General features: G+C 39.6%; 1 protein-coding gene across 2 annotated transcripts in view; it reads left to right on the plus strand.

Annotated features, from left to right (window-relative positions):
- alas1 (aminolevulinate, delta-, synthase 1) overlaps positions 1-2,475 on the plus strand; it is an 8,145-nt gene extending 5,670 nt beyond the window's left edge. For both annotated transcript variants that reach the window (XM_027017540.3, XM_081705668.1), the window contains exons 7-11: positions 1-83; positions 198-362; positions 967-1,235; positions 1,391-1,553; positions 1,761-2,475. The exon at positions 1-83 is cut by the window's left edge and continues 97 nt beyond it. In XM_027017540.3, coding sequence (XP_026873341.2) covers positions 1-83; positions 198-362; positions 967-1,235; positions 1,391-1,553; positions 1,761-1,921 — 841 coding nt within the window. In that variant the 3' untranslated portion in view covers positions 1,922-2,475. The remainder of the gene's footprint in view (positions 84-197; positions 363-966; positions 1,236-1,390; positions 1,554-1,760) is intronic.
- Positions 2,476-12,961: the final 10,486 nt, after the last annotated feature.

The raw sequence follows: 12,961 nt of genomic DNA on the forward strand, positions 1-12,961 counted from the left end.
TAACCACTTGCGTAAACTCCTGGAGAAGTCCGATCCTTCCACTCCAAAGATTGTTGCCTTTGAGACTGTGCATTCAATGGATGGTAAGAACTTCCAGTGTTCACTCACTGCAACACTGATTTCTAACACCTATACAGCTCTTGTAAGCTTCTGATGGTTTCAGGTAAGCGAACGCTGACCAGTGGTTACTCTCATAGGTGCAGTGTGTCCACTTGAGGAAATGTGTGACGTTGCCCATGAGTTTGGGGCAATCACCTTTGTGGACGAGGTTCACGCTGTGGGTTTATATGGTTCCAGAGGAGGCGGGATAGGAGATAGAGATGGCATCATGCACAAGATGGACATCATCTCTGGCACACTTGGTAAGATTCTGAGAAGAGTGGAAGAACATGCAAACCTTTTGGTTTTTGGGTATGTTTTGGTAGCTCATGTTCAGCTCAGCTCTGCTTCATTGTGTGTCTGAAAAGAGCAAGCCTGTGGATGTGACAGGAGGTGTCTGGTTTTGTCACTTAACACTCCTGAGACACTTCAGGAACATGAGCTGCTCACCTGTTGCCTAGAAACGCATATTGTCTTCTCATCGTGTTTCCCCCAGAGGCCCTTGAAAAGCTCTTCAGTTATGCCACACCCGACCTGCTGGGCTGGGTGGAAAGGCCAAATGCTTTCATGAGTGCTGAATAGACCTTGAAATCCAGACATCTTGGCTCCAGTCAGACATTTTATAAAGGGCTTCTGTCCAACAAAGACCAGCCTCTCATTTATAGTGCTGCTTTGTACATACAGATTGGCCTTCACTTTGCTTACTGACATGACTTAGAAATGACTGCTTCTCTGTCTTCATGGAATGCTAGATTTATAGATCTAAACAGAACTGCATCAGTTTCTTCTAACTAGCATTAACTAACAAAGGCCGCTTTTTTTTTGTATTTTTTCAGTCCTTTTAACTCTTGATATTTATACTGGCAGGGAAGGCTTTTGGCTGTGTAGGTGGCTACGTTGCCAGTACCAGCACCCTGGTGGACACGGTGCGCTCCTACGCTGCAGGCTTCATTTTCACCACGTCGTTGCCCCCCATGCTGCTGGCGGGCGCTCGCGAGTCCATACAGATCCTGAAGAGTGAGGAGGGCCGCATGCTCCGCCGCAAACACCAGCGCAACGTGAAACTCATGCGGCAGATGCTGATGGACTCTGGTCTGCCCGTCGTGCACTGTCCCAGCCACATCATCCCCATCAGGGTAATGACCCCCACCCCTTAGCACGATGCATGATGGCTGTTTTAGCTTTTGAGAGATATTTGTGAACAGGAACGTTTTTGTAAGTCCACATAGCTTAACTGTTAAGAATATTTTGCACAAGAACATGCAGAACAGATTTTATTGGTTTCAAATAGGTAGCGGATGCCGAAAAGAACACCGAGGTCTGTGACATCATGATGAACCGTTACAACATCTATGTCCAGGCTATTAATTACCCCACCGTGGCACGGGGGGAGGAACTGCTTCGAATTGCCCCTACACCACACCACACCCCGCAGATGATGAAATATTTTGTTGGTAAGACAACTAAGCATAACTAATGTCTGAATGTGTTTATTCAGAGCTCAGCCTCAGGTATTATCGAGTTGGAGCAAATGAAGGCTGTCTTGATTTTAGATTGGATATCCTGCTAACCGTGTCTTGGCATAGCCCAGTGAAGCATTCATGGGCAAACACAAAGCTGAGCGTTAATATGGAGTGTTTTTTCATTTTGTTTCTCTTCAGACAAGCTCCTGCAAACGTGGAAGGAGGTGGGCCTGAAGGTGAAACCTCGTTCCTCAGCCGAGTGCAGCATCTGCCAGCAGCCACTGCACTTTGAGGTGATGAGCGAGAGGGAGAGGTCTTACTTCAGTGGCCTCAGCAGTCTCGTGTCAGCCTGCGCCTGACCTCTGCACTCTCAGCGCCTCTTAGTCCAGTAAATGCCTGACATGTGGCTCTTTTTCTATAAAGGCAATAAGTAAATGAGATATATATATATATATATATATATATATATATATATATATATATATATATATATATATATATATATATATATATATATATATATATATATATATATATATATATATATATATATATATATATATATATATATGGAATCTGTATGTCAGATGGTGAATGGAATAAAATTAATATTCATGGGAATTTGCTTGTGATTGTTTTACATAGTTTAGGTGAACATTGACTGAAATGCTTTCCATTAATAAGAGACTCTTATCAAAATTATTTTTTAAATGATTAACTAACATTTTATTAATTAAACGTTAACAATGCACATAAACCTATACCTTACTGATGAAGGTTCTAGAATAAAGTTTCATGATATTTTCATAGTTGACATGCCTTGTGTATCACAGTACTACCATAAATTATTTTATGAATTAACACAATTTCAGTATTTCAAAGCTGAATAAAGTAGTCAGTTTGACTGTCCCAACTTCTGTTTTCTCAGGATTTTGCCTGTGTGACAAACTGTAGTAATGTAAAACTATAAATGTCGATCACAAATTGCCATAATCAGTCATGACATGTCTTCAATGACTGGCACGTTATGTATAAAATTCTATGACTGGATATTGGCTCAGCACATTTATGGTCAAAATATCCAGCCAGGTGTTATGGTGAACATTACATTTATGGCACTTAGCTGACACTTTTTTATCCATAGCAACTTATTGCTAACAATTGTCTGAATACATCTTGAGCAATTGAAGGTTAAGGGTATTGCTCAGGGGCTTGAACTGGCAACCTTCTGATTACTGGTTGAGTACCTTAACCACTGAGCATCAAGGAACAGTGATGCCTATCTGATCCCTGTACAGAGGTAGATGTGCTTGTCCATGTTGTAAGGTCTTGTGCCTTAAACCTATGTTACAAAATATCTTCTATAAGGTGGGTGTACTTGAATGCAACACTTGGTTAGAACAAGAAAACCAAAGTGACCTGAATGGACAAAGGTCCCTGAATACTTCATCTACTGTGAAATAGGAGACCATGGCATTTACTGCTGAATGTTGGGTATGAAGACGGGTAATCCTACTGGCAGGTAAGTATTCCCCTACCGTCCTCGCTGTGAAGTCGGTTTGAGGTGTATGGGGTGCCTCGTTTCCAGGATGAGTCTTGTCTGGCAGATTGAACAAATGCAAAGCAAATAAACTAATCCTCATGATTTACCACTTTCAAATGGTTAAAATTTTACATTTATGTTAACAGCATTTGGTAGATGCTGTTAATCCAGAGTTACTTATCCAGAGTGACTTAGAAATGTGCTTTGTCATTTCCTCATATAATACATCCTAGTACAGTACAGCAGGTTAGAGTCCAAGATACCAATGAACTAGGATACTGTTGAAATATAGCAATCAATGCTGATGCCTAGAAGTGCAAAAACACATATAATCTCTAGCAGACAATGATAAGTGCAATTACAAACTACCCTACATTAAGTACTAGAGTTTCAGTTACTCATTATAGATGCAGGATCAGTGGTAATTTAAATATTCCACAAATAGATAGGTCTTCAGTATGTGTTTGAAGACCGTAAGGGAGTCTGCTGTCCGGGCAGCCAGAGGAAGTTTGTTCCACGATCTGGGAGCCAGGACAGAGAATGGTCTCCATGCTTGTCTTCCACGAGACAGCCGAGCTGTACTTGAGGTTTGAAATACTCAAGGTACAGATCAGCCTCATGATGGTCATGTAGGGTATACGTCACACAATCCCTTGTTCCATTCTCTCAGTATCAAACTCTCCAACAGGCTTCTGTGATTATGAGCAAACAATAGGCTGTTATATTTTTCATTTTTGTGGAGGCCACAGATCCCCTGGTCTTTCCATGATGTGACTCAACACATAGTTTTTGCAACAGTCTGTGAGAATATTGCTGCTTGAGACCTAAATATGCCTATTTTAATTACACTTAAGTCCTACAATTATTGTTTTTCTAAATGTAACCAGGGATTCAGCAACATAGTAAATTAACAGAGTATTGTGTTTGGGTGAGATATTTAGGTGTCTTTGTCCTTTGAATAAAGACAGCATGTTAAATATGATTTGTTGTTTTGTTTTGATCTGTTAGATGTTTTTACAGTAATCTTAATCACATCACCAATAATGGCTTTGTGGAACTGGATGTCCAGATTCATATTTTTATAGAACATGAAGAGGCTTGAACATGAAGTAAGGAGTGGCTTTAATCTGATTCTACTCATTGTGTCTTCAGGGAAGGGCGCTGCTGCTGTCATTGCCTTCATTTGTCTGTGAGAGACTAAATGAAGGCTAATGAAGTTGTAGAAGGGATGTTTGGGTGGGATGAGAGTAAACAAACATTTCAGTCCATGTTCTCCATCTGAATTTTCCTGTTCTGTTCAGGCTACATTTACTGGACTACATGTGTTTTAAGTGGTTCAGTGAATAGAGGTAGAAACAAAAATGGTTTTGAACTTAAAAGACCTCAGTTCCATTTTCACTAAACAACATTACAATACTTTAGTTCCCAAGATGTATATGCGTTGTTTTTCCCAGCTGTGAATAAATCACTCAGTATTACTGTGTTCAGACGCTAAGGCTGGTTTGGACTTGCTTTTCAAATACTAGCCCAGATACTGTCCCTGAACAGTAGGACAGACCAGGACCAAACAAATCCAAATAGGAAAAAGGCTGACACAAAGGTCAGGAAAACAAACAGTTTGTTTTCAGTTAATACCAGAAATAGAAGCAACAGGAAACACAGCAGAATAGTGACAATGCTTGTGTAGGAAGACACACAGACATCTGTATATATGCAGACAATAAGTGGATACAGGTGAGATCAATACTCTGGTGATTAGGATCGCGGGAGTCCATGCTTGGTATTCTGGGAGTTGTAGTTAGGTTTGTGGTTAAAGGGAGTCTGCATGACACAAAGTGAGAGAAAACGATTAAAAGTTTGGCTATAAATGTTGACAGAACCTGTCTCTTGTGAATGTTTGTTATCTAGGATATCTGTTCAACAGGTAAAAGATTGTGGCATGGTAATATCTCTGGTATTAAATTACATTGAATGTATAGAGATGATCTGTAAACCTCTAGAGATAATCTACTTTTTATTCTTAGCCATAGTGGTTTGTACAAATATTTATTGAATGTGTTGAACGAGCTCTTTTTTTATTTCATATTTAGGGTTCTCTGTGGAAACTATTTTGGAATTTTTTTCCTATTGCTGACTGATTGAAGTGTAGAAATAAACACTTTAATTCCAAAAAAGAACAAAAAAGTGCAAGAAGGCCTATGCTGAGACAACTGAACACCTGAGCACTGAACACCTGAGTATGGAAACTATGAGTCACCCTTGAGCTCTAATACACCTTTCTCTCTGTCATTAAGAAGTCATTTCCATTTTGAAATCTTGTGCTCTTAAAACCCTGAAATAACCTGTCATAGCATGAGCCAGAACGGTAATAAACCCTCTCCATCTCGCTCTTTTCTTCTTTCCTTCTTTTTGTCCTTTGGATCCTCGGTGGTTTGCAGTCATGTGATCGTACGGCTCTAGTGGGCTGGAAAAATACTTGAAGGGCAAAATTCTGTAGGCGGGCCGACAGCACTGCTTGGAAGGAGAATGGTTTGTAATCCAAACAATAAGTTGCAGGAAAAAAAAGTAAGAAAAAAAATCTTTTTGGGAAATAAAAAGTCTTATTTTTCGAATATCTCTAAGACAGAGCAAAAATGATATCCTTTCATACCAGACAGCAGAGAGCTGAGAGAGGCAGTAAGTGTAAATCACTGAAGTTTCTAAGAATTTCCCAAATTGAGTCATAAGCCAGTCTCATGAAGTTCACACAACATGATAAGATTATTTCCTCCTCGTTATTTCCTCCTGTTCCTCCTATTTTACCAGGAGGTTTCATTCAGTCTTCTTATATGGGAAATCAGATCATTTAAAGTATTTCTTGAGTCTGTGTTATCTGTTCAGTTACTGTTGATTATTATCATTAATGTAACAAAACAAAGAAAGATTACCTTTTTGATCAGGAAATAAAGTGTCTATATATCATATAAATTCAAACATTACTATAACATTACTATTATTACTATATTGTAATATTAGTATACCACATAAATTAATTTACCTCATACATTCTTATCCAGAGCAACTTAAAAAATTATAAATGATATATCAGTATGAGAGTGTATGTGGCCTCTGGGTAACCCCATGACATGTGTCTTCCAAATACCTAGCCATACCTGTTGAGAAGTACAGGAAACTAATTTATAATCCACAGACAAGCTCTACATGCTACAGAGAAGCAGGACATGTTTCTTTTAGGGGAAGGACATACAATTAATATCAGATTCATAACTTGATTTCAACTTGAAAGGAGAGTATGGTAGAGTAGTAGATACTTTTGTTCAAACTACTATAAGGGCTGAACTTGGACGTTTTCCCTTGGTGAGGCAGGATTCCTGCAGAGCATGACATGTATCCTGCTATAGGCCAGAGGGAAGAACAGATTTGATCTTCAGCGACCTTGCAAACACTGTGCTGATCACGTACACACTGCTGGCAGTTCTCCAGAGCAGCTGTGGTTGGAGGGTGGCGCTCCAGAGCAGACATGCAGCCTCATGTACAGGGGTGTAAAGTTCTAAAGAACTTACCTCAATGCAATTTTTAAACATTTTAATTTTACTTAAGTAATTTAATTTGTGCCTAAGTTTAGGTCAATACACAGGACAATTTTACATTAGTTACCGAACTAATCTATAAATGGACATAGACCACAGATGAGTTTAGTTTGGCTAAAAAATTGACAAAATGCATTGCTTTACAAAACTCAATAGAAGGGCATGAGAATGTGTGCAAAGAACAGTGTCTTCCTTTGCTCATCTAGTTATCTCATACCTGTTTATCTAGTTACAAACACTTTCTTACTTTCGTTTCTTTGGTATGATCGTATTTGAACACTGAGCTTTGTGGGAAGATTCTTAGTCTGCCTGTGACTAAAGAAATCTCAGCTTTCCAGAGTTGTTCTTCAGTATGAGCCAACCTTTGGATGCAGAAACTTTTCTCTATTTTGACAAAGTATGTTTACTTTTACACTGCAACATTTTACAGCTCATTTTAGATTATGTTCAACAGATTTAGTTTTGTTTTAGGTTAAGTTGATTCCTGCATCTCACTGAGTTTACCTGGAGGACTGATGACATGGGTTTAGGTATCAGATAGGTTCATCCGAACCTTGACCCTAACTCTAACCCATGTAGATTTAAGTGCTGCACTTTAGCCATTCAAGTCTTTCTAATCTACATTTTCCTATATCTTCCTAATCTACGTAATTCTACATCTTCTTCTACATTCTCACCTGAATCAGAAAATATTAACAGTAATGTAATGTTTGTACACATTTAACATAGTTTAAGGAAGTTAAATCAGGAAGTTTCTTTCTTTCACAATACTGTTGGTGAGCCTTACTGTCAAGAGTCCCATAATTATCACTCACATCTTAAACTGTCATAATAGGTGTGCTTCTACTTCCTCTCACTTGAGATGTTATAATGCTTTTAAATTTTTAGATCCAGGTGGTTTTCACCTTGGTGTAAAAAAAATTGTGTTAACTTGATTTGTGAAAGGCAGTCTTGTAAAAGGTGCAGTCTTGTGATCAAGTTTAAAGAGCTAGTGGGAGAAAAAGGGCAGGGGCAGAAGCCCCCTGTGAGGGTCATGGAGTCTGTGTGCAGTGCACTATCCTGGAAAGAAACCTTCTGCTGTCTTTGGAATGTTGTACTACTCTATGCTCACGCAACATTAAGGTAACCATTACATGAAAGCCAGTACTATTTAATGGAACAAAACTCATCTAAATGTTTCAGTTCTACATTCTGTGAGCCATCCTGGTTCATTGAAATTCTCTGCAATTTTGAGGAAGGGCCACGTGAGTTTATTATGACACAATAATGACCCTCATTATGACACCATACTACAGATTCCTAAAAGGCTCCTGGCTATGTCCTCTAATATTTCTGCTAATAGCTGCAGATTTGATGTAATCATCAATCATTAACCAAAGGACTTTCTGATCATACCCTATCATGCCTCTTGAACTCAGAATGCATACCACAAAAAATGACTATACTTATGTTAGAATAATTCTAACAATATGTTACATGTTACTAATTCAGTCTGCATGAGACCTTTTCATTGTTGAGGCCACGCTAATCATATCAAACCAGTCCCAATTACATTAACTGTGCAAAAATGTCCCTGTCTTGCTGCACAGTGGCTTGGTGGTTAGCATGTTTGCCTCTCAGCACTAGCGTCTTGGGACTGAGTCTCTATCTGGTTGTAGTTTCTATGTCCTCTCAGCACTAGGAGCTCTGGATTAAATCCCTATCTGTGTGGAGTTTCTATGTTCTCCCTGTGTCTGCGTGGGTTTCCTTCAGGGACTCCTGTTTCCTCCAACATTCTAAAAAACATGGAGGTTAGGACAATTGGCTTTCCCAAATAAATTGTCCTGGTGTGTGCGCATGATTGTGTCTGTATGCCCAGTGGTGGATGGTGCTCTGTGCTGGCTGTTGTCCTCTCTCCACTCCCTGCACTTGATTCAGTCCTGCAGGGGGCTAAGGTTACTAGTTGATAGTACGCTGTGTGAATTGGCTGCTGCTTTTTACTGGCATCTGACTGGATGTAATAGCTGTGTGTAAATTGTGAAGTGGCCATGGGTTCCTTGAAAAGTGCTATATAAATATAACTTAATTCATTCATAGAGTTCAGGATGACTGATGATATCAGAGAGTCATATGTGTCAAGCTTCAAATGAGATATGTATGTTGCCTGCTTCATATGAAGCAATAAATTAGAGATTTATTTGTAATCCACAACTGAAGGATTGCACTAACTAAAGGTGGCAGAAGCTGCCTGGTCATTATTCAGGTTCTGAGCAATGATACACTTTATTTAAAATTTCTTTATTTTAGAGTTTTATAATAACTGTAATTTAAATCTTTTATAAAAGTGTTGTAGACAACATCCTTATTATCTGATGAGTCTACATAAAAATGTCCCTATTGTTTCCCTATAGATACAGTATGGCACCCTCTCTACATCCCTAGATACAGTGTGGTGCCCTCTCTACATCCCTAGATACAGTGTGGCACCCTCTCTACATGCCTAGATACAGTATGGAGCCCTCTCTACATGCCTAGATACAGTATGGAGTCCTCTCAACATGCCTAGATACAGTATAGCGCCCTCTCTACATCCCTAGACACAGTATGGCGCCCTCTCTACATCCCAAGACAAAGTATGGCGCCCTCTCTACATGCCTAGATACAGTATGGAGCCCTCTCTACATGCCTAGATACAGTATGGAGCCCTCTCTACATGCCTAGATATAGTATGGAGCCCTCTCTACATCCCTAGATACAGTATGGCGCCCTCTCTACATGCCTAGATACAGTATGGCACCCTCTCTACATCCCTAGATACAGTATGGCGCCCTCTCCACATCCCTAGATACAGTGTGGCACCCTCTCTACATGCCTAGATACAGTATGGAGCCCTCTCTACATGCCTAGATACAGTATGGAGTCCTCTCAACATGCCTAGATACAGTATAGCGCCCTCTCTACATCCCTAGACACAGTATGGCGCCCTCTCTACATCCCAAGACAAAGTATGGCGCCCTCTCTACATGCCTAGATATAGTATGGAGCCCTCTCTACATGCCTAGATACAGTATGGAGCCCTCTCTACATGCCTAGATATAGTATGGAGCCCTCTCTACATCCCTAGATACAGTATGGCGCCCTCTCTACATGCCTAGATACAGTATGGCACCCTCTCTACATCCCTAGATACAGTATGGAGCCCTCTCTACATGCCTAGATACAGTATGGAGCCCTCTCTACATCCCTAGATACAGTATGGAGCCCTCTCTACATCCCTAGATACAGTATGGCGCCCTCTCTACATCCCTAGATACAGTATGGCGCCCTCTCTACATGCCTAGATACAGTATGGAGCCCTCTCTACATCCCTAGATACAGTATGGCGCCCTATCTACATGCCTAGATACAGTATGGAGCCCTCTCTACATGCCTAGATACAGTATGGCACCCTCTCTACATGCCTAGATACAGTATGGCGCCCTCTCTACATTCCTAGATACAGTATGGCGCCCTCTCTACATGCCTAGATACAGTATGGTGCCCTCTCTACATCCCTAGACACAGTATGGCGCCCTCTCTACATCCCAAGACACAGTATGGCGCCCTCTCTACATGACTAGACACAGTATGGAGTCCTCTCTACATCCCTAGATACAGTATGGCACCCTCTCTACATCCCTAGACACAGTATGGCACCCTCTCTACATCGCTAAATACTCTATGGTGCCGTCTCTACATCCCTAGATACAGCTGTGTACTGCTTATGGTCAGCATAGCACCAAAGGTATAGATGGACACAGTAAAGATGAAGACAGTATAGATGGACACATAGATGGACACACAGTCCATTGTGTGCACTGAGGCATTTCAGATCTCAATCACACGGTATCTGTGGCTAAAGCATTAAAGAATGTTAATACTAAGCAGTTCTTAGGTTCATTTTGAATGAGTCACATGTTTTTTATTTGTGACCTTTGCAATTATGCATTACAATAAACACCTACAGGATGTAAATATGTTTTGTTTCATTGACGTCCTTCTGTAAAATGCTTTTGTGAATTAATCTCAGTTATTCATTCTTTACAGTAAAGGAACAATGAATCATATGTGTGGGAAGAAACAGGAAACAATAAAAGCTTCCTTCTCTAAAATAAACCCATAGTTCCTGGTTATACAGGTAATTGGTTATTGGACTAATACCTCTTAAGATGTGATTGAGCAGACTTTCTGTGTACTTCTCACAAAACAATAACTATTATTTGTTCATTCTAGATTCAGCAGTTTTAATATAAACTAGAAAACAGCAGTTGGGGAATGGGGTTACATACTAAAAAAAAAAAAATTAAAAAGGTGTTACTCATATATGGTGATATACTACAGCACAGACTTGTGTATAATTTGTGCAGTTAACCTGTGCATAAGTAAACATGTGACATTTTTAAAGCTTTTACTTCCTGAGAAGTGTCATCGGATCACCTTGCCATCTTTGTAGAGTGTTAATGACACCATCTTAAACCTTTCCAGCTTTAAAATTATTTAGTGTCAGTGTTTCCCCGTCTTTGCTGTGACCAGTTTACTTATAGGCTAGACTGTGTTTCAGTAGGCCCAGTATTATGATTATGGAAGTATAAATAAAAGAGCCTAAATTGAATAAGAAGCCCTAAATACATAACATGTACAATACGAGTCCAATAGAAACCTTATTTATATATGTAACATATGTTATAATGAGAATGGTTTCATATGCAGCATTACACTAGTATCAACATACAGATAATACTACGCCTTAGCTACAATGGAGCAGCCCTTAGATATCATTTATGAGCTTCAGATAATCATTTCCCAGTCGAGGTTTGATAAAATAATTTAGTTTAAGGACAAATATTACTGTGTTGTTTACTCTTGCTTGACTTTCAGCCGTACAAACGTATTTTTACTCAATGTTTGCCATCCGGAGTTCTTTATTGACATCTAGTGGCTACTTGATGTAACTTTTTCAGAATGATGTGGGCTTACATCAGCACTGTGCTTTTACTTTGCTTTTGTGCGATCAGTTTTATTTTGTAAACGTAACACCGTAAATTTAATTTTAATTAAATCTCATGAATTAAGTATTAGGCTATGCCAAAAATGATCATAAACCATATCATCATAGCACAGAGACAGCACTTATTAAAGTAGCTAATGTTGTTGGCTTCTGACCAGGGTTATGTCTCTGTGCTTTTATTGCTTGATCTGAGTGCAGCATTTGACATCATACGTCATTTTACTCGATAAGAGTAAAATATTGTTGGGATTAGAAGAACACTGTACCGTGGAGGGATTAGGATTAGAACATTTGCGAGAAGAGCGAGATTTATTATGGGCAAATCCAGAGTCAGAGTGGTTAGAAGAGTCCGGGAATAAATAATAAACAAACAAACAAACAAACAAAAGCACACGATGACGTCCCAACCACACCTGCTGCAACAGTTAAAGTTCTCTGTGTAACTGGGGATCCTAGTCTCTCATTCAAACTTCATGTAAATAATATTTCTAGGACATCTTTTCTCCACCTCAGGAACATTGCAAAGATTAGTAACATATTTCTTCACATGATGCAGAGAAACTGGCTAAAGCTCTAATCACTCCCACTGGAGTACTGTAATGCCTTGTGATCTGGCTGTACCAATAAGCTTAAACACGCTCCAGTTAGTTATAAAGGCAGCAGCCAGAGTTCTTACTAGAATTAGAGAGTTTTACATTGGTTTACATATTTAATATAAAGTACTATTTATTATAAAATACTGTTTACGTGTGGTCAATACAAAGTGAAACCCAAGATGAGAATCGCCGTATGAGTACATATGAGACCTTGGCAATAATACGAGACTGTAGATCGTAGAGTAGTAATATGGCTATTATTGGTTTAAAATTAAAATCTTTAGTTTTCTGAACATTCTTCCTCTGTGAGAAAGATTGTATTAACTTAACGGTATATTATTAAACAGGGTGTTGTTTTAAACCCATAGAAACAGAAGTTTTGCTTCAGTCTTTAGGTCATAGGTTTCTAAGGTACAGTCTGAATATAACCCCTGCACTGGAGTCTAAATCAAGTTTAAAGGTGAGCAGATGTTTATATTGTGATGTAAACGTCACGTCCTGTTTAGTGTCCGAGGGCGAGCGCTTGGAAATGCGCGCGCAAACCAGTGGAAACGCGCGCGAGAGCGAGTGAGTGAGCATGCGCGCCAGCGACTCTCGCCCTCGCCCAGGTTTTGTCCTAAAAGGCGCTCCGTAGTGTGGGGTGA

This window comes from Electrophorus electricus, chromosome 22, assembly GCF_041902795.1.
Source record: "Electrophorus electricus isolate QZ-2024a chromosome 22, ASM4190279v1, whole genome shotgun sequence".
Classification (NCBI taxonomy): Eukaryota; Metazoa; Chordata; class Actinopteri; order Gymnotiformes; family Gymnotidae; genus Electrophorus; species Electrophorus electricus.